The sequence below is a fragment of the Perissodus microlepis genome, chromosome 8 (genome assembly GCF_051167445.1).
Source record: "Perissodus microlepis isolate ML-2025 ecotype Zambia chromosome 8, ASM5116744v1, whole genome shotgun sequence".
Taxonomy (NCBI): domain Eukaryota; kingdom Metazoa; phylum Chordata; class Actinopteri; order Cichliformes; family Cichlidae; genus Perissodus; species Perissodus microlepis.
Window position 1 is genome coordinate 10,469,628 of NC_140468.1, and position 23,484 is coordinate 10,493,111.

The 23,484-nt window shown below is 40.5% G+C and overlaps 1 protein-coding gene across 1 annotated transcript; it reads right to left on the minus strand.

Moving 5' to 3' along the window:
- Positions 1 to 9,290: 9,290 nt before the first annotated feature.
- foxi1 (forkhead box i1) lies at positions 9,291 to 11,128 on the minus strand. The gene is made up of 2 exons (XM_084938670.1): positions 10,434 to 11,128; positions 9,291 to 10,162 (listed from the first exon to the last, which is right to left on the minus strand). The coding sequence occupies exons 1-2, from the start codon at positions 11,029 to 11,031 to the stop codon at positions 9,627 to 9,629; spliced, it is 1,134 nt and encodes a 377-aa protein (XP_084794796.1). The 5' UTR covers positions 11,032 to 11,128; the 3' UTR covers positions 9,291 to 9,626.
- Between the last annotated feature and the right edge of the window lie 12,356 nt (positions 11,129 to 23,484).

Genomic DNA, 23,484 nt, shown 5'->3' on the forward strand with positions numbered 1-23,484 from the left:
TTATATACAGGTTTTCCAATCTTTTCTGACAATTTATAGAAAAAAACTGATTATTCATGGCAGTTCTGATTTTGATTGTCACATTTTTCGAAGTTACTTTTTTCTCTTGTTCTTAACTCTTTATTTTGTGTTTTTTAACAGATGCATGAAATTGACTCATTTTGCAAGTTGAAGTCAAGCACATAACTTTTTGCATTATGAATGACTTCAATTCTAAACTGCAGCAGAGGTGACCATCACCCAGGAAGGTTATTAGAATATATAATTTCTCAAGCCATCCCCTATGTGAATCTCCGATGCTGTTTACTGTAAACTAAAGTCGATCCTGACATGCAGGTGCTCTTCCCTCTAACTGTGTTGTAGGAAAGTGAGAAAAGGATTGCATGTAATCCACACCTGAGAGAGGAAATCAGATTGTCTCAAAATTGAAATCATCACTTCATACGCAGATCTTGTTAAGCAATGTCAGGCTTTAATTTAGCCTGAGAATCTTCTTTCCCAGATATTCATTCAATAAGTTCATATCTGACTTGTTTAACAGCCTTTCACAGCAGAATGAATGAGCACATGGGCTGCGTTGGAAAGCCTTGAGATATATGATATTGACTTTGGCAGAGTAGTGTAATCAAGTAAGCGCTATATATCTTTTCTTGCACTGACAGTTTCCCTGCTCTGGCATGAGGCTGGCTTTTAATCAGAAACAACAGCGTACACCCGATCAGGCTTTTCACACCAGAACCAGGGCTGTGTCATGCTGCTACAACCTCAACATTATCTCAAAATACCAGTTTTTGCCCATAATATCTGGAGCCTTTTTGGGGTTATCTCAGTAAATGAGCAATCCAATTTATGGAACACACACACACACACATAGGCTTTCATGCATCTGCAGTCAAAAACACATGCAATTATTGCTTCTATTACATCCATGAGCAGCATGCTTCATCTGAAGATCATTTTAAACAGTCTGCTGTCTCTGAGGTCTATCTGTGCACTTTAGCAGGTGGCTCTTTTCATTAAACCTAAATGCCCGATGGCTGTGCTGTTCATTAAAGGCTGTCCAGTAATATGGGCCTGAGATGATTGCCCCTGCAGTGGTTAAATATAGTGGTTGGACAAGGCCTCTGCCACCGTGTAATGAAAAAAGTCAGTAGAGCCGGGGCTATTACGCTGTCAGCGCTCATACCATTACAGACCATTAAAAACATCACAACTCTCTGATTCATCCTCATTATATTTATTGGATAGATGGCTTGATCTAATTGTAGAAGCAGTCCGACCCCTGCATAGTTCAACATGTGTCATCTATGTGTAGCCATGCAGGCACTCTGTGTTGCTGAATAATAGCACAGAGGGTCTGATCAATTCAAAACAAAGATGTGCAATTATGATATATTTAGACTTTTAAAGATGTGGAACTTGCACCGTTTTTGTGTTCATTCCATAAAACAAGAGAACAAAGCTGTAAATTTAGTCATTAGTGCTGGACCCACATGAGCTCCCAGTGTTGACATGTACGCACAGGGCAGTGTGCCTGGCTTATTTAACAGAACGGAAATTAACCTTTTGTCACCTTCCCTTAATCACAGTCTTTCCACAGCGCTATGCATCCACTTTTGACACTGCTGGACTACAAGGGCTACCTTTTCCAAAATCCAGCTACACATGCCTCAACACCAGAGAAGTCCTGAGATATACCCAAACAAAGCATCCTCTGACTGCTCATTTGTGAAGGTCATTAATGTCTAATCATATTTAAATGACTCTCAAAGAGGCGTCTGAGCAGATCACCAGTATGCAGATGGGGGAAGAGGGGAACTTGCCCTCCAGGACTTGTTCTTTTGTCTTACCTCCTGGTTTGAATCCCCTGTGGGACTGTAGACATGTCATGACACATCAGCCTGCAGACAGAGAGCTACCTGACTGGGACAGGGACTGATACTACAGCAGACTGGCAGACTACCTTTATAGACACCCACCAAGCCACCTACACACACATACACTCACACACATTGTGATTTAAATGTTGAACACAAGAGCTATTAGCATAATGATAAGATGTAGTGACACCTCCCTTTGAATTCTACCAGGTAGCCTGGAAGCCGAGTGTAATGAAAGGGATAATTATATAATTTACACAGGGAGGGTCACTGACAGCTAAACAAAGCTATTCGGCTAAGGTCTGACCTACCTAATTAAGAGAGTAGGCCATCAGTCTTGATGTCCCTGTCAAAGATTTGATCACTGGCAGTTTAAAATACATAAAAATGAATGTTAGATAAGATAAGATAAAACTTTATTAATCCCTCGGGTGGGTTCCTCTGGGAAATTCGGTTCCAAATAAGCACAGCACCGACAGAAGTTATAGAGTTACAGAATATTATATATATATATATACACACACACACACACACACACACTGTTGTCCAACAGTTTTTAATAGCCCATAAGACACATAGTCTGTATATTTTTTCAAATCCAAAGAAAACTACTTTGTATTTTTCTGGACTAAAGAAGCCTAAAGAAAACAGTATTATGTTGTCACAATCATTCACTTATTCATTGGCTTTTCACAGCTTTCCTAATGTTTTAACGACAATTTCAAATCCTACTTCACACTGAGATTAGTGTGTGTGTGTGTGGGGGGGAAGCCCCCTTAAAAGCATACACTATAGGTTATAATGCAACATATAATAAAATCACTAATGACCATGAAACGTCCCCACTTTGTTACTCACATTTAATTTTATTAATTATTTTCAAATGATATTGATTTATTTTTTCTTTTAATTGAAAATAGCATTTTATATAAATCACATTATGAACAAACCTTAAGGACAGAAACAGGAGTGAACGTTTGGTAAGTGCATCACTGAGACGTTTGGCAGACAGTAAAAGAAAAAATGATTTTTAAAAAGCTGCTTTCTGTGTTTTATTGGATAATACAAAATGTAACTAACGGATGAGAAACACCTTTATTGATTGTTTTGATTATTTTTTGCCATATTATTAAAACCAAACAGACCTCAAATCTCAAAATTAACTAACACTGCAGGAAAAACACACACACAGCTGGCTGAAAACGACACTGTGGGATTATCTAAGTCCTACAAATCACTAAATGCTTTTTTAAAATCACAAAGTATAATTATACTCCAACTCTCAGCACAATCCACTGCAATTTTTGTAATTTATGCCAAGCTCTCCCCTGTGTCTCTAAAAAAGCGAGTATTTCTTTAATGCTTGTTTTGTTTTTGTTGTTCGGCTCCCCTAAGATAAATGTGCTGTAGTCAAACCAAGGGCATGAGAATGGCCCATTAAATGGCACAATAATCAGCACACCTCTCATCGTCATTAGCTAAATACATCCCTACCCCGTCACTGTTTTAATTGCTCCTTTGTGTCCCTCAGATTATCTCAGGCTTGTAAAAACCCATTTTCTCTCATGCTGAATAAAAAAAGGCCTCTTTGTTAAGTGGGGACATGTCAACACACTTCTCTGGATGATGTTGGCCTCTCGGCTCTGCTGTCAGCATCGGTGTTGAGCGGACAGACACACATAAAAACATGCATGGGTGTGCGTGTGCGTGTGTATCCTGAATTATGTCACAGTGCTGGAATGCCATCGCATGACAAAAGGGAAGAGACTGTATTAAATGAGTTAGAGCTACACGGCATTGGAGCAAGACACACACAAATAACACAGACACACACAATTTGCTTGTTACATACAAACACAACATGGGCAGCAGTGCCACACTGATGGCAATTTAACGTGTTAATTGAGAAGCTTTTGCAGCAGAAGCAGAGAAGACTCTATCCCGGCAGCATGCATGTCGTGTGTTTATAGTTGACACCCAAGCTGTTTGGGGTTGATAGACTTCAATACCAGAGTCAACACATAGCACTTGCTGTGTGTTGATGCTTGTTTAAACACTTAACGGGCAAACATGTGTCTTCTTTCTGCTTCTTGGATTGCTGCTGCACAAGCCAAGCTGATTTTCATATGACTAGTGTCTCTCTATTTCCCCTAAACAGGAGAAATAGAGGAGCCCACACAAATAGAAATCCACATATCACGTATATTTTACAGTATTAAAAGAGGGAACGATCCTTGAGCTGTACAAAAACTTTAGTGTGTCAAGAATCATCAGCAATAAAACAATAAATGTTGATAGGAATCACTGATTGTGCAATTGAGGTGTAATTACCTTCTTAAGGGGGTGATCAACCTATTAAAGTATTACATCTTGTTGATTAAAGCAGTTTAAAAGCACGGCCTTTCTTTCCCTCCCCTTTAAGATGATAGCAGCTGGCTTAGAAGAGAGCCAAGGCCTTGAAGTGTGGGCTGGGATTAGTAGCAAACACAAAAGGAGCATTTGAAGGGGGCATGTCTGTCTCTTTTGAAAGGCTATCATTTAGAGCCTTCAGCCATAGATCATCTGCAGTTTACATGGTGAAAACTTTAAATGTTGATCATACCCATTATTTGTCTCTGTGAGGGGTGCGTTTGATGGTTTAGGCCAGGGAAGGCTCCAAAGGTCTCCGAGCTTCAGTCTGTCTCCCCACTCCTGTCTCTCTATTGGTATGCATCCCTCATAATAGAGGCAGGAGGCAGGGGGTCTCATTAGGGGCCGGGGGAGAGCTGTTCTGGGAGGGAGCAGTCGATGAATTCCTCGGGGCAGATGCACCATCATCACACAGCAGTGAAGCTGAAGAAAGGAACATGGGAAGCAGGTGAAACGAAATAATTCTCACTGGCATTCTGCAAACTTTCGTGCAGCAAAACACAACTCGCAAAAACACAAAATTTTCTTGCAGAAAGACGTGTCTCGAAATACAGAGGTACTCCAGGTGGGCTGCGTCTTTTAACAGCGGGAACTTCATCCGATGTGACTTTCAAACTGAGAGATGGCTTCCTTTAGAACTACTGACAATGACTGACAAGTGGAACAGAGGTAGCTATTTTGAGGATCCCCTGAGTACCAAATGATGACCTGACTTCCGTCTTGCCACCAAAAGTGCAGGCTGGAGTAAGTTAAATGAATTCCCTCTGGGTAGCTACTTCCTCTGTTATCTGTCACCACTTCCTGTCTGTAAGGGGCAGGTAATGACAGCATGCAGGTGCTGCAAGCCGGGTGGTATCACTACAAAGCGTCAGAAGCACAAAACATGCCATTTTTCCCTAAAACAATATTACATTTTTTAATTTCTTGTTTAAATGCATCCATGTGCTCAAGCAATCACAATACCAAGTTTTTGTGCGAGGTCAGATGCACCCTTATCATGTGAAAGTAGTCCCCGAACCAGGCTAAAATGATTACACATTGGCTGTTACTCAGATATTTGCTCTGCTGCACTGCACATAGAAATTGATGTTCCACGAACCCTGGATATTGTTCTCGGAAGGTCACGGTTTGGAATTTCATGTAAGTGATGAATGGTTGCAGATTCACTGAGAGGCTTATGAGTAAGTCTTTCAGTGTACTGAGATAATCAGGAAATATAGCTAAAAAAATATTCCGCTGTGATACTTGTAATTTTTTTCTTCTTTAATTACTTAAGGTTGGCTTCAAGCGAGCCAGAAACAGACGTAAAACTTGTTAGAAGCATCAAATGTTTGAAGCAAGCTTTCTTTTCTGGATTTCCAGCAGTGTGTAAAAACACTGCCATGGTTTGTTATGACAAAGGTCACGGATAAAGGATGATCTGCCTACAGTTCCCTAATGCGAGAACAAAGACTTTGTCAAAATATATTCCAGCAGTAGAGTGAGCAGGGGATAGGTTACATTGTTTTGGGGATAGGTTTTCCAGACAGAGTGATGTGAAGACAGGTCCTGGCTGTGGATTTACTGGGACTCGTTCTAGTCTGTTAATCCTTGTATCTCTTTGACTCTTTCAGCAGGTTCCTCAGCTGGAAAGCCTCATGGGGCTCTGAAGTGGCTTCCTTTCCTGTGTTCGCCATTAATTTTCAAATGAGCCAGTTTCCACTGCTAGAAAAGAGGAAAAATCAACATTAAAATAATCCCAGGAAACTCCATGCAAGTGAAGAAAAATACCAAATCAACATGGTGCAAAAACAAGTTGAGAAAATCTATTTTTCCCATCTTTGATAAGACTTAACAGCTGCTTATAATATACTAAAATCAGATTTTTTTTTACAAAATTAGAAAAGAAATGAAAAAACTACATGAAGACTTTCTCAAGTGTGGTTAGAATAGTTGTCTTGACATTTTCCATGTGCTCTCAATAGCTGAACAATTTGCACTGAGATGACTCTTGTTCTGTATAAAATCATCCATATGGCTGCTCAGCCAGAGCCAGGATCCCATGCTATTAGCGGCTCAAACATCAGTCTTTTTATGGGCCTCGGACGGGGAATGATGAAACCAAATCAGGTCATGCCAATTGATAGACATTCTCCTCAGCTATCACTTGCACACACAGTCCTTTTAAAGTAAAGTCTAGAGAGCTGCCTCTATCTTTACAGGTGTAGCGTTGCTTCCCCAGAAGCTGTCATCATATTGTTCAATGAAATATTTAACTTCCTCAAGAGATTGAGCTGTAATATAAGAAATCATCCCTATAATGCCCACTGACTGCTACAAACAGATGTGAAATTTCAAGGTAGACCCAGACTCTGTTTAGCCCCCCCATGGACGAGCTATCATGTTCTTCACCGAGGTCAGACGCACAGTCTCCCTTTTCAAATTATACCCCTCAGATTTGTCTGTTAGGTAGTGTTATATGGGCTGTGGAGAATTAAAAGGCTCTGATATTATTTGAAATTCCCGGTGCTTTACAAAGTAATCATTTCCCATACAAAGTACATCTAAAAGCTACGCTAAACCTCTAAACCATAGAAGTAAGTCTACAACACATGGCATGGGAAAAATAAATAAATAAAAATGGCAGATTATGGGGAGATTAAAGGTTGTACAGCTTGTTATGTTTGTGTATCAGTCGAGATCTTGGTTGACAGCTGATGGGAGTTATCTGGAAATGATACATCACTACTTCATGTCCCTCACTGGCTACTGTCCCAGGCAGCAGACATCAGCACTCCTGTTGTGATTTTTACATTAAATAAAATAAAATGTAATTAAAACAGGGGAATATCTTTATTTATGCATTTATTTATGTAACTCTTCAGCTGGATTCATCGTCATTCACTAAAACACAGTAAATGAAGAAATCTTCCCAGTGTATCTAGTCCCATATATAGAGAGAGGATTAAAATAATCCAATGTTGAAACACTGACTCCTTCAAATATGAACCACCCTCACCTTTGGAGACATGACCCTTTGAGGATGGAACCCATCATTATGGATTTAGCCCACTAGGCATGGGGATTGAGGCCACCCTTATGCTGAGGCATTCTCCTGGGTCTCAGTCTTTATTCCTGGAGCCAGGGGCCCTCAAGCAGGTAGACATGGCCTGACTGATATTCATGTGGGCCAGGTAAATGTGCCCTTCAGGCATGGGGCACTGGAGCGTTACTTTTCTGAGAAATGGGAAGGTGAGGCAAACTTGGAAAGCAAGGAGATGTACTCTGCAGTTTGCTGCATCCACACTCATATGGTGGTGCTTTAATAGTAGTTTCTGAGAAAGCATTAATACTAGCCAGACCACCATGGAGAAATACTCAAGTGTGCACAACTTTATATGCAAATGTTAAAATGCAGTTTAGCTGCCAAAAATACTCAGAACATTATATTTTATACTAATGATGCATTAATGGGTAATAATGCTAAACTACTTTATATACTGCAAGGTAGCTTAATATAAAATAATACATCATTATTTATCAATTGGTTGCTCTAGTGGGAAAAAAAGTATCTTAATACAATTTTAAATAATACTGAATTACTGAGTCTAAGAAGTTGAGAACAGAACTAAGGGATCAAGAAATTACACCATGAACAGAAAGGCCTGAGAATATAAAAGGCTCTATACTCTATTCACTAGATGTGATGAGGATTTCAACAGAAAACGTGTTAGTGTGAGAACCTCCTGTATGACAAAAATCCCCTTTGTCTGATCCGTGGCCCTGCTCCACAGATAATGGAGCAAAATGTGGCCTGAGGGAGATAATTTGTTCCCAGATCTTCAGATCGCAATATTTTCATTTGAGCCCAGGAGGGGACCTCTTGAGTTGCCAGCTTCCATTGTGTTCCAACAAGGGGCACAAAAGTCTTGTCAATTAATTTTTCTTTTATTCCAGACCACGGAGCGCCTGGGTGAATTCAATTATCAACCAATTAAGAGGTGTTTCCTTTTATTTACAGACTTTGATTCCGTGCGTATCCATATTGTTTGAAAATAAGACAGAAGCCGGGTGTAAAATCACTTGAACATTTTCCCCGCATGAGTTGTTTAATAGCCTTTCCCCCCCCAATAGCAGCCTTTCTGTTGTGTCCCCTGGGTCACAAGCACGACAAAAGCGCATTACATGCTGCTGAACTCTCTCGTCAGTTGTTTGGCGGATGCTCCTTCACAGTGCTCTCCAATACAAATAAAAAGCCCTCACACAGACACACGCGAGACAGTCGGCCTTTTGCGTGACAAGACTTTGGGAATAGATGGAGACAGGTGGAATATTCAGTAAAAGAAAAATGAAGGTTGAAATCAAGCAGTCTCAGTGTGAGTCAAATCCAGTCCAGACAAAAAGCTAAACTTCTGAACCTCGTGGAAGCAAGCTAAATGTCTGATTACTTGTTAATGGGTCTATTGGAAGTGACAAGCGGAAAATATCTCTGTCTTACACACTTTACAGCTACTTGACTTCAGATTTCCTGACAGACCATCAAATATTTGTACAACTTTATGCTTTCATGGATTTGAGAACCTAATGAGGTTTTGTAAAGCTTTTTAAAAATATATTTATATATATATATATCTGACTGAGACTCTGAGCAACAGTGAAGCAGGCTCTCCAAAATACTTTGAACTTTACGTCTACAAACAAAGCAGGGGCGCTCTGAGCACAGAATCATAGACTAATAAATAATGGCCCCGTGTGCTGATGTTGATACATCATCAATGAATGACCCTACAGCAGACAACACGGTGTCCAAGGAAACACATAAATGTATTTATTTTGAGGAAAAATCCAGAAAGTCTGAAAATGCTTTGTACTGCCAGATTCACGTGGGGAATAAAACATAGTAACTCTCATTAATTATATAGAATTTCATACAGTCAAAGCCTTGATTATTTCTGACTAGTGCATCCAGCTCTCCAGAGGAAAAACAGGAAAATGACACATAAGCCTTGAATATGGAGTTCAAATAAATGACTTTTATTCAAACATAGAGGACACAAGTTTAAATAAAACACAATTAAGTCTAACATACATGGTTCTTCTTATGAAAATAATTTCTGTACATAGGCATCTTCTTTAAAGACTAACTGGTCCAATCCAGCTGCTACAGTGTGTTGTTTTTTGTTTGTTTTTTTAAATCTACCCATCAGATCTCGGTGGGAAGATGCACTGACAAATTTTCTCAGTTTGTGAGAGTCACTGTGATAAACACCAGTTTAGTTCCAGTAGTCATACTACAAGGTGGCCAACCACACCAGAAAATTAGTATTAACAGGTAGTTACATAAGAACTGTGAGCAGTCTACACCTCTGTTCCTTCCCGGCTGTATATGAGGTTATTCACACTGAAATGGTTGGAGAGGCTCTGCACTGATGTGTAATAGTTCATTCTGCTGTTGTCAGAGTTCAGAGGAGAGATCACAGAAGGCGAGTAGGAACCCAGTCCAGACATGCCCTCTCTGGGCTGAGATAGTCCCCCGACGTGCCCGGAGCCGTAGTCTCCACGCTCTACGCCCCGGGCGCCGTCGCTTCCCCCGCTGCTCGCCAGGATCGAGTTCACGCTGGATGAGAAGCTGCTGAAACAGGGGCTGTGCTCCGTGGAGGGAGACGGGGACGACTTGGGCTCAGTGGAGGCCGGAGAGCCGTGCAGGCTGGGCGGGGAGGCACTCAGGAGGCTGGCGGTGTCGGCGAGCTTGTGTGCGCCGTCTTCAGATTTAAGTGGAAGAGCTGTGCTGTCAGCTCCGTTCAAATCTGATCTCCTCTTTCTCTTACGCCTGAAGTTCCCGTTGTCGAACATCTTCTCACAATTTGGGTCAAGAGTCCAGTAGTTTCCTTTACCTGTATAAGAAACAGAAGAAATAAAGAAGGGGGGGGGATGAAAAACACTGACATGCGAATACTTTGAATTCAAATTTGTTCCTGCTCACAACTGAACAGTTCACTTGACTTTTCACATTAAAATCTGAAAAACAAAAACAAATAAAAATCAATAATTAAACGTCTCTGGTATTTCAGAAATACTTTTGATAAAGTTTAAAAACAAAAGTAGTAACGACTCTCTGATATATAATCACAGAAAATTATGAGAGGTTTATTAAAAAAAACTCACCAGGGTCATCCTCGTCCCGTGCCACTTTTTTGAAACAGTCGTTCAGTGACAAGTTGTGGCGAATTGAATTCTGCCACCCAGCTTTGCTCTTCTTGTAGAAAGGGAAGTTATCGGCCACATACTGATAGATCTGACTGAGAGTCAACTTTTTGTCCTGGGCATTTTGTATGGCCATCGCTATCAGTGCGGAGTAAGAATAAGGCGGTCTAACCATTTTGAAGAGCTCCTGCTGGCTGGATATGGATAGCCATCCCAGGTCTGCTCCACCAAACCCGGTGGGAGGCGGTAAGAACTGCCTCTGGTTAGACCCGTATCCAGACTGAATATAAGACGTGCCGTTGTTCCCTTGAAGATAAGGAGAAGAGTTGATGCTCGGTCCGTTTAGCCATAGGTATGGGTTTGTAGAGGGGGACGAGTACTCTCCGAGGCCGTAACCGGAGGGGTGAGTAGGCGGCCTCTGAGTGTGATGGTGATGCAGATTCTGCTGGTAAACGCCGTAGTTGTCGCAGTACACGGCCATGTCCAGGAGCTCCTGGGCGCTGTGGTGCTGAATAGGGCTGCTCTGTGGGTTAGATGGTTGGTGTCCAAAAGCATTCATAATCCGCCTTAAATAGATTCCCCAAACCTAATTTCGTCTCTGTGTCTCTCCCTCAGGACAGAACTTATTCGGAGAAGCAGGAGTATTTATGCGCAGCGCCCGGGTCCTCCACAGGTAGCCCATTGAAGAAAAGTTTTGATTTGGTCACACCCCCCTTCTCTGTCTTGCTACACCCAACTCACCCAATCTCCCTATCAATGAGCATCGATACTTCTTTTAAATGCAGCGACGAACTTCGTGTTAATTGTAAAGTATGCCCACATTAAGGAACGTTAGTGGTTTCGAACTTTCTCAATAACGACGCGTAATTACGCACCGCTGCTTAAATTGGCTGACAGTGTATACAGACGTTACAAAAGGAATCCTTCGCAAATAATCCAAAGTGAAATACAAAGCGCGGTTGTGGCACGATGTTAATAATTGTTCCTTACTAGAATAATTTTTTTTATTGAATTTTCTTTAATATTGTGATCAAAACTGCAGGTCACAAACGTATCTCGCCGTGCACGAGTTGCAGATATCAGTTTCGTTTAAAACTTGGTATCCGTGTCAGACTCAAACAAGGAAGTTCCACGTGCTTAAAACTTAAAAAGAAATTTGTTTGCAATAAACACTTCACAAGTGCCACAAGTTTTGTGTCAACAAGTGACTCGTGGAAAGCATACTCACTGCAAGCTCCCCAGGAAAACGGGTTATAGCTGCACTCCGAATTAGGAACAATTATATTTCCAATTATGTCATTATTTAATTATTCTGCATTATCAAAATTTGCCTATATTAGGCTACGGGGGCGGGGGCTTTTTTCCACTAAAATTATTTTATAAGCACTTTTGAGAAAAACAGGAATAAGAAAAAAACACATTCCATTCACTTACATGTACATACAAGTATAAAGGTATATAATTCTACTGAGAGAAGCACATAGAAACTAAAATCTGGTCCAGAATTAACTTATTTGGTGTATTTGCTTGGAGGGAAATCACCTGGTGGTGTGTAGCCGACCCAGACGGGGGGCTGCAACAGCAGGCAAGCGGTCCTTGTTTCGACTGACGGGAAAGTGGAACAACTTAAACAGCATCGATACTACAGGCGTCCAGAATGTGAGGTAATTTCCAGTTTAAGTGCTAAAAATCAAAACCTAACTGCGCAACCATGACAGACAAATCTGTGCTGCACCATTTATTTCTTAACACTGTGTTTAAAACCTGTCTGGAACTTAACAGGCCAATAATAGCTGAAATCTATTCACTGCAATAATTCGCGTTTGCCTTTTTTTAAATGATAAAAGTAGCTCAAAAGTTTCAACGTCTGAGCTGCGATTTGTTTCATGGCTCGCTGACACAGCCGAAGTTTGAACTTTAAGCGAATCTAACACGTTGGGGTTTTTTGGGGTTTTTTTTTGATATTGTTAGATTATTATTTCATCTGAATTCTTTAGTCGCAGTTTGCTGCCGGACTCCTGCACTAATCGGCAGAACATTCCTCCTCTCCATGACCTTGATGTAATTGTTTGGCTCCAAGGTGTTGTCCCGACCACAAGCTTTACAGCAGTGGCAAGCAATTGGCTCCACTGGGGAGGAGTGGCATTTAACCCCCAGATGAAAACAACACAACCTGTTAGGTGTCTAACGAGTACAGCTAATTACTGCTGACTCGAAATCCCAATCTCAAAAATTCAAGCAAACTCTGCAAAGATCTGTATTTACAATTTACAGTACCTTCTGGGCAGCACATACGCCATGACATAATATCTGTAAGTGAATAATTGAGTTTTTAAAGTGCCACATGTATGACTTAACACTGAAGATGTCAGGTGTGGCTCGACGTGACAACCTAACCTCCCTAATCCCCAACCTCCATTCGGTTGTAAAATAATAATGCTGGGCCTTTTTTTCCAGGTTGGGGGTGGAAGGGTTGCTCTTTTGCTCGTCCATGTCTGTCTTCATCCCCTGTTTCCTCAAGCTTTGTAAGGTCATGGGAGCTATTCTCTAGGAGATCGTGTCAATCATGGAAAGGTCAGAGAGGTAAGACGGAGTCACACAAGCTTCAGTTTAAAATCTGCGCTGCAGGTGATGGGAGAATGGAACATTCTGCTTCTTCTCTATTCACTCTGCTTCAGCGCATTTTACCACTGCATTTGCAGCTAAACACATGCTGGGAGCAACAAAAGCCTTTGGGGTTATCTGCTAACTGTTACCGGGCAAAGATGCACTTAAGACCATTAAAAACACAAAAGAATAAGATACAAATATTAATTTTGACTGTGCAAATAAGGTGACTTTGTGCAGGCGGGAACTTGTCCTTCTCAGCGTCTCCCCCTAGTAGACGAGTGAAGAAAAACTATCAATAGAACTGACGGTTTTGGTGCTTATTAATGTGCAGCCCGCACACCAATGCGAAAATAACAGGCCTTTCCCCCCTTCTTGCTGACTACTTTGCACAAAGCTTTCTCTGACAGTGTGCAGGAGATTAAATACAATTTAAGTGTTCTGATCTCAAACTTGGCAGACAGAGTAACTGTTTGGTACCAGAGCATCTTTCACTTCTGCACTCAGTGGTCTTTTTTCTTCAACATGGCACATCCACTGCAAAAAAGCATTTATAATAGGATCTCTAGCTGAGGTTTGTGCTTTTTCTCAACTTCACTTCTAGGTTTTAAAAGGGTTAATAGGGGATAACTTTAAGAACAATGCACTGTACCATCTATCTATCTATCTATCTATCTATCTATCTATCTATCTATCTATCTATCCAGTTTATATGGCACCAAATTAGCTCTTGTTAGCACATAAATGTGAAAGTGTCTCAGGATATTCACTCTCCTTATGTGGCCCAACTGGGAGAATCTGTTTTCTTTGTAATTACATGTTCATCTCTGTGAAGTCCCCTCTGACCACTTACTGTTTGGCCCTGACAGTCTGCCTCCAGGAGCTAGGCAGGCAGTCTAGAAGATTGCACGCTGAGAGAAATACAACCAGCTGGGCCTTTAGATTCAGTCTTCTCTGAACCTCTGATTTACGCCTCTATTACTGATTACATCCTTGGAGAGAACAGACTTTTCTGGTTTCTGAGAGCCAAAATCATAGCTATGCTGGGTTCACTGTCAGCTGCAGGCAGCTGAGGTATGCTCTAATCACTGTATCCTAGCATGGTTTATAAAATATCTAAACATATAACATATCTAAACTAGGCACAGTTAGAATTTTGTTAAATGTGATTGTAAGCAGGAATTCCAACTGTTTCTACGATTACGGTTTCATGTCGGTTGCTAGTCTTGTCAAGACTGTTAATATCACCTCATTATATTAAACAAGGCTAAGTTGATGTCACTTTGGTAATTGCTCATCTAAAGTGTTTAGATGGCTGCACTAACTGTACTCTCCAGATGAGGGCAGCATTACCTTAAACATGGTACAGTTTAGCATTGCTAAACAAACCAAAACCACATCAGTCATGCTGTGCAGCCCTCTGGAAAGCAACATACATCAAACCCCAGAATCTGATTAGTGTATTGATTTTAATGGCACAGAACCCAGGAATTTATTGGGGAAGTGATGAAAACTGTTTGGAACATAACTCTCTGAATGCACTTTAATGGGGTTTTTCCTCTGACATTTACAATTTGACAATTTTATTTCCACTGTGTATTATGTACATTAGTACACACAACAATAATACACACTCTGCATGGGAAAGTTCAAGAAAGACAAACGTAATTGCGCTTAAAAAACAACACGGGATTCTTTGTCCATCATGCAACCTGTAAAGAGGAGGGGAGACTAATGATTTTGCTGTGTGAGCAACAATTCTTATTGACTACTTTTGCTTGAATATTACTAACAAAATTTAGATTTACCATTTCTCAAAGCTTTTTCAGAGTAAATAACTCTGGTACAGAAAGATACTGGTGAGTTAGAATGCAAGTGGCAACCTCTTGTCACGGTTTGCCAGGGCAAGCCGTGGGGGATGTTGGAGAAAGGACCCAAACGCTGGACTTAGTGCAATGAACAGTGCATTTATTTACAGTGGGGGTAAATGTACACCACACAATAAGTCTCCAGAGTGCTCCCTCAACTCCTGTGTTGTGCCTTCTCTCAAGTGCTGGTATTCCGTGCTCTCTGCTCCTGTGCCTACGCACACCCCGTGCGTCCTGCAGTCCCGTGTTCCGCTCTCCTGAGGAAAAAACAACAGACGCAGCCGTTATGGCGCCAACTCCAGCAGGCATACACTTAACAGTACTTGAGACACTGACATGGAGTATAACTCAACAATCCTGCGCTGGAGGAAGCTCCATCGCTCTGTTAAGTAGCTCCCCCGACGAGCCTGATCAGAAGCAGGTGTGTGGGAACCTAGGCGTGACCAGCAGCTGGCAGGGCCACACCCCTCAGGCCTGCAGGTGGCTGCCCTTCATCCTCCAGCCACACACACGTACACACACCAGCATGGAACATGAGAGCACAGTGCAGCAAACATACATCCAATAATAATAATAATAATAATAATAAAGGTCCACACTGTTCACGGACCCCGAGTCCCCGGAACCGGATCCGTGACACCTCTGACTCTCTGGCTCCAAACCCAATCGACTCCTGTGTCAACATGGCCAAAAAAAGAGTATAGTTACAGCCTCGTAGGAAAAAATGGTTTTGTTGTTTATAACTAATATAATTACAACAGGGAATAAATAAAAACAAAATAGTTCAAGTTTTATTATCACTTAATGCAAGAAGGGTGATCACTTTAACTGACAGGTGGATGTCTAAATATGCATCTGCAGATGGCAGCTCTCTGCTAATGTGATTCACGGACCTAGCGAATGGCTCAGTGTGAGGTTAACTGCTCTGGCAGCTTTTCCAAGACACCTGCATCTGTATGTGATGCACCCTAACATTCAATGCACCTTGCTAAACTAGCACGCTAGCATTAGCTAATAACTTTTCACTCCACCCTTTCATCATAATATGGTAATTTTAGATGCCAAAAAAATAAACGTGGTAATAGTCAAGATTCTAAAGCTGAAGCTTTAAATTAGGGCTTCACAAATTAATCATGTTGGCTGCATCCATCTTTTATTTACAGTTTATGCTTTAAAGTTGGGTGTAATCACTGGCATGTGTGAAAAGCAGATTAAACAGTGAAAAGTGAAGAGAGGTCCCAGCTCTCAATAGAATCTTAGTTGTTAGTAATATTAGCTGGAATCCATGAAAATATTTATCTATTTGATTTTTATGAAACACTTGTGAATAACCTCAAAAGTATAGACACAAGATCACAAGTCCAAATGACCCAGATTTGATTGACTGATTCAATTCAATACTCTGTCATGGGACAACACGTCTGTAGCACTTTTTAGTTATTTCCATGTGAAGCTGAAAATGGCAGGGAACTCTGCTTTCTCATCAAACCAGTTCTCCACCCCCGATCTCTAGGTATGTTTCCTAGCAACACATCCTTCCGACTGCCTGGGAAAACCCAGTGCTTCATAATAGGCTCAGCTAATATAGATCAGCACCACTTGGCTCTCTCCCTCAAATCTAGATAATAAATGTGTGTACTGAATGTACATTTTGTATTTAGTGCTGAATGCAGCACAAAATAGCAGCTGCACTTACAGCCTGAGATTTAAAATGCCATCAGTTCTCTCCTGTGCTCTATATTCGCTGTCGACTGGTCTCACAAGCGCTCTTGATAAGAGTGATGGAGTGTCTGTCTGGAGTGTGTAAAGTTGGAGGCAGTACAGAAAAACAGCATTAAAGTGTTCAATCAAAGGCTTGTCTCATGGCTGCCAGTTCAGGTGTTTACTTTATAAAGTTTGCCCACAGATCAGAAACATGCTCACAGGAGTGTGTTCATTCTGTTTAATAAAAAAAAAAAATACTCATCAGTTTTCTTAAGTCCACAGCAACGTTCAAGATGCTTTTCTTCTCTAACTCAGAAGCAAAATTGTTGCAAACTGATTTTGGTTCTATCAGCTATCCAATGACAGAATTTAAAATTTACTGGTAGAGGAGTCCATTGAGGGTCATCGGGTTAATTTGGCCATGAGGATGAAATACCTTATTGTGTCTCATAAGCAGTCCAAAAGCTCAAAACACACACACACACACACACACACACATACGCTCAATTGCAAACTGCAAACTTTTACATGTAAAAGCGTGGCTCTATTAAAATGTCTCACATTTTTACTTCAAAGGTTAATTAGTGATTTAATTGATTCATGTTTCCATAGCTATCTCATGCAGCTCTAATTTAGAGTAACAGAGACATGCAACTAAAACTCTGTCTTCATATAATTAACATAATAGTAGGTTAATTCTACGAAGGCAGGCAGTTAAATTATGTTTTCAAAGAAATTAATCCATTCATTAATCCACAGTAAACATTATACTGATGGGAGTAGTTGCAGTGACTCAGTGATGATGCTTAGTTTCACATTTCTCCAGTGCAATGGAGAAGCTATTACAATAGAGCAGCAACACCACACCACTTGTTCTCCTGACACAAGTGATATTTGCTCTGTCGATGAACACAATTCATTCAGTCAGTTTACTGAGACACTCAGTGACAACTCTGCAGAGATAGAAGCGGCCTTATGGTTCTTGCATGACGCTATCTGTGACAGCTACATACAACACTGCACTGTCATGTCGACGTCTATCGACTGTTGGTGAAGTGCCATGTTTGTTTACAAGGATGTACAGCACACAGCTTTAAAACTAGAAGGCACTGGGCTTCTATTCAGGTTTAGTGTTATAGAAACAATCGTCTACACGTTTACAATGATTTCACGACATTTCCTTTTATACTGGGAGGAGACTGCTGAGTTGAGAGTTGACCTGATGATGATCATTGACGCTCTCCAAAAAGGAGGTTAAACCAAAGAAGGTCATTGCTGAAAAGGCTGGCTCTTATATGCATTAATATGCGGATTGAGAGGATTGTCAAACAAAGTTGATTCAAGAACTTGGGGGAGTTCCACAGGGAGTGGACTGACACTGGTGTCAGAGCAGCAAGAGCCACCACACAGGAAAGGAGCTACAGCGTTCATATTTCTAATATGCAGCCATTCCTTGACCAGAGGCAAGATCAGTAGCATCTTGCCTGGGCTGAGGAGAAAAAACTGGACTGCTGTTCAATAGTCCAAAGTCCTCTTTTAAGATGAAAGTAAGTTTTTTTGTATTTCATTTGAAACTGAGTTCCTAGAGTCTGAAGGAAAAGTGGAAAGTCAGAGAATCTGAGGTGTTTGAAGTCCAGCGTGAAGTTTCTGCAGCCTGTGATGATTTAGCGTGCCATGTCATCTCCTGGTGTAGGTGGTGGTTGGTCCACTGTGTTTCATCAAGTCCAAAGTCTTCATAGTGTTTACCAGAAGCACTCCATGCTTCCACCTGCTGACAAGCTCTTTGGAGATATCAATTTACTATTCCAACAGGACTTAACACCTGCTCACAGTGCCAAAGCTGCTAGCAAATGGTTTGCTTACAATGTTATTATTGTGCTTGATGGGCTGGTCAACTTGCCTGACCTGAACCCCCCAAGAGAATCTCTGGGGCAATAAGAGGAAAATGAGGAGTGCCTCTTTAGCTCACTGGGTGAGCAGGCGTTCACATAGCAAATGTCAGAAAGCAGCAGCCCAGATTTGGGTCCGATCCACAGCCCTGTACCGCATGTCTTCCCCCCCTCTCTCTCCCCACTTTCTTGTCCATCTTCACTATCCAATAAAGGCAAAATACTAAAAAAGAAAAGAAAAAAGAAAGCTATCTTTAAAAAAAGAAGAAAGAGGAAGACCAGAAATGCTCCCCTACATAAAAATAAAAAGTGAGCTGAAGGCTGCTATGAAAGCCTGGGCTTCAGTAATGCTTCAGCAGTGCCACAAGCTTCCACGTCACGCTGCAATGATGCAGTAATTTATGGTAATGGAGCCCGAAGTTAAGTATAAGAAGTTTGGCTTTTTGTATTGTAAATCCTTTTTGGATACTTTGATCTTAGGAGATGCTCTAAGTATTTTCATGAGCAATAAGCCATAATCATCAAAATTTAAACAAAAGATATTTCATGTAACATATAAGGTAACAGATAAGGAAGATAATAAAAATACCTGAAATTGACCTTTTTTAAAATAAATGACAAGAAAAATACACTTTTTCACCATTCTCAGTTTTTTTTAAATGCACTAGCATTTCTTCAGGCAGTGGTAGAGATATTAGAGATACTTATGTCCCTAGGGGTTCCTTGGAGTACTGCAGTGGTTGTATATTTTGTTTAAATAATTATTAAAAATTGTCTGACAACCACTGGCTAAGGCATCTGGAAGATTTGACATTTTTATCCAAAAAGTAAATTCCCATATTACCCATTATTACTCAATGTTACCATAACTGCCACGCTCGAAACGTTCTAACTATTGGATGTCATAAAATTCTGAACAAACAACAAAGGTTCCCTGAGGATAAATCCTAAAGAGCTTCTCCAGCTTTAACATCAGAACTATCAGCTGGCTGATGCTTTATTTTAGAGTGAAATTAAACTGATAAAGGTGCATCGTGTCAGTCTGCCACTGACATGGCTTTCCACTCTCTCTGTAACATAGACTGTATATAGAAGATGGACTAGCTTGAAAGTAATTATAGCCACATTTTTCTAAATAATTTCATGCTAAACAAGCAGCCCTGCTTATAAACAGATGTATATTAGTGTTTGTTTTTTATGAATTTCTGTTGTCAATAAAAAAAAATCATTTTGTAGAACAGAATAACTAACTTAATTTCATAAAAGCTTATGTTATTAAAAGTTAGACACTAACCACTAACCATTTCCATTAGTGTACTTGCACCGAGGCTGCATTTAGGAAAAAAGTAATCATATGTAAACCGCAGACAGTTGTGATTGGATATCAGTGGCTGCTGATTTATGGAAATAGTCTTTTATTATGCAAAGGAAACATTTAGAAGGAAGCATGCACACTTGCTGCCTTCTGGCAAATGACAGTGTGTCAAGAGAGAAGGAAAATATACACATTATTCCTGGCTGAAATGACAAATGCGATGGGGACAGAGTGTGTTGTAAATACATTGCTCCTGGAGAGAAGGAGCTAGCTCATAGCTCTCCCCCAACAAAGCCTCTGGAAATCCTCTCAATTAAGCGATGCATTTCCCCATGCTTTGAGGAGAGAGAGGGTGAAGCATAATGGCAGAGCACAAATCACCAAGAGCCTATTGAAAAAGCTGCCAGTTAACTATGTAATATTACCACTGCTGAAATGCTTCACCCTTTATCCCTTTTCAATTGCAAGGCTAGATATTGAGTGTGCACTGGGTATTCTTGATAAGTGAATTATATCACTGATGAAACTTTTTATTCCCCCCTTACAGATTGGAGTGAATGGATTTATCATTGGAATGCAAGAACCAGGTTAGAGTGACTATTTTAAAAAAAGAAGTATCAGGCCCTCATTGGACTTGTTCAGGTTTTATTGTTCTACAACTCTGAATCAGTGTGAATTTAATTAAGTGATGACACTCAACCAAAAATTGTTTTAATCCCAGGGGGAAAAAAAAATGTTATCTATATCAGGCAAAAATATAGATAATCAAACGACTGCAGCAGAGGCACAGTCGTGAATTTTACACATGGATGCTGCAATACTTTAACCATTCTTATCAAGAAAAATGATTAAACTACATTTTTACATTATTTTTTACACGAGTTTTATTAATTAATTATGTGAAATGTATTCAAAAACAAACAAACAAAAATATTACATAGACATAGGTACTCACAACCTTTGCCAAGACACTTAAAATTGAGCTCAGGTGCATCTTTTTTCCACGGATCATCTGTCCATGTCTGTATAAGGTCCTGTATATGACGCTGCATGTCAGAGCACGAACTAAGCCATGAAGTCCAAGGACTTATCTGTAGACCTCCAAGAGAGGATCGTGTCAAAGCACAGATCTGGAGAAAGGTACAGATTTATTCCTGCGTCGTTGGAACCTTCAGTCCCAGTGAGCACAGCGGCCCACCTCATCTGTAAATGGAAGTTTGGAACCACAAGAACTCTTCCTAGAGCTGGCTGCCAAAACAGTCTGAGTGATTATGGGTAAAAGGGCCTCAAGTCAGGGAGGTGATCAAAAACTGATGGTCACTCTCACTGAGTTTCAGCATTGCTCTTTGGAGAGGAGAGCCTTCCAGAAGGACAATCATTTCTACTGCATTCCACCAATCGGGCCTGTATGGTCAGACACAAGCCACTCCTCAGTAAAGACACATGGCAGCCTGCCTGGAGTATGCTAAAAGGGACCTAAAGGACTCTCAGACCATGAGCACCAAAATTCTCTGGTCAGATGAAACAAGTATTAAAGTCTAAAGAAAACCAGGCATCACTCATCATTAGACGGATACCATAGTAACAGTGAAGCATGGCGGTGGTAACATCATGCTGTGGGGATGTTCTTCAGCAGCAGAAACCAGAAAACTAGTCAAGGTCCAGGAAAAGATGAATGCAGCAGTATGCTAAATTGCTCCAGAGCACGCTGGATCTCGAACAAGAGGACAAAGGTTTATCTCCCAACAGGACAAAGCATGTAAAAAGGTAGTCAAGCCACAACAAAGAAATGACTTTGGGATCACTCTGTAAATGTCCTTAAGTGGCCAAGCCAGAGCCTTGAACCTGACTGACTCTTTACAGAGATCTGAAAACAGCTGTGCACTGATGTTCCCTATCCAAACTGATGGAGCTTGAGAAAAATACTTTTAATAAACAGGATTTTTAGGTTTTTTGACACACTCTAGCAGCAATGCTATGCTTTTTATGTGCATCTGTGTCTATAGTACCACCTGCTCTTTCTGAAGAGACTGGTTCAACCTGAAGTCTAACTTCAGGCTGTGCAGTTGTTTTTAATCAGTTACTTCACTGCACCATTTCTCTAATTGCAACTTTTCTGTTTTTTTTCTCTTAGCTGATGGAATTTTCAAGTTTAGCTGTTGCTATTCAACCTAAAATCACACGTCACTTGGATGTCAGCTGCAATCTTTATTTAACAAATGAACGCACCCGCACTTATTGCTCATACGTGTAGGTGTGTCACATTGAAACTGAGCCAGGAAAGGACGGTTATGTAAGTCTTTCACAGGAGACTGTTTTAGGTCGCACTAGATGGAGGATAGGTGTAAATAATAAATGTTGGCTGAATTGCAATTAGCGGTTTCATTTTCAGGCTACTCGAACTGAGCTATTGTTAATGTTCTTATTGACTGCCTTTGTGTCATTTAACAGCTCTGTGGCCAACACTCAAGCGCACTACACGTTGGCTTGCAGCGATCGATCGGATGGTTTTAAGTCTCCCTATACACCCCTTTAGTTGTATATGGAATCAAATTAAACAATAATTTTAACAGTTTGACATTCAGATTATCATTTAGTTGCAGATTCCTTTATTTCCTTTAGGAGTTTAGTGGCCAACACTCTTGCACTCCTTACTTTCTTGTAGGCAATAACCTGCTAGGTCTCCCTATACATTCCTTTAGCCATGTATGGAATTGAAATGTTCTTGTACCTTTTCTCTGATTGCAACTAGTGAAACCATAAGTCACAATGGGAAGAAAAGTATGAAGGTAATGCTTCTTAAAGAAAGAATGTAAAGTAAAAAAGACTGTAAAGTGTGCTCTTTAGAGGAAATGGAAGAAATAATGACAAAAGAGGTGAAACAATGAAAGATGATATGATTGCTATCACACTAAAGCCTGCATTTTTATTGAATATTACTTTCCATTTCTTTCTGTCATTGTAGAACAATTTATCACCCTGACAGCTACTACTTCCAAATGAAGGTCATATAGTTCACATACCTTGCAGCAGACCTTAAATCCAGAAATGGTAACATACATGTGTGTTAAAGTCAAAATGATTTTACTGGTCAATTATGTGCAAATATGAAGATTGGGGGAGTTTGTGTGAGTGAAGAATTATGTAAATATGAATATTCAACTTATTTCTAACCCATAAGGACACTGACTCTGTAGAGGGATTCATACTTAATATGTTTATTGCTAAAGCATTTAAAAGCAACTGATCGTGGGTGAATTACCAACACATTAATAAGACATTTCATAGTCTGACAAAATATGTTAACACCACCCATGAGCTACAGTTCTACAAGTGGTCTCATGACTATTTTTCCCAGAAAAAACTCTGAGAGAAAAGATGTCATTCAGTGTTCCTAATTAGGACAGGCTTTGTAATCCCCAACTTTCTGAAGATAAAAACACCTTCAAACAACAGATGCAGTATTTCTCCTCAGGCACACGCCCACTCACAAAGTGTCAGCAGAATAGGAAAGCAGAGGAATATGAGCCACCTGGGGCAAGCACTTCAAAAAGGTCCCACAAGCTCATTTTAATGTGCAGACAACAGGGTCTGTGAATGTTCTCACCAAATGTGGGAATTATGGTGCA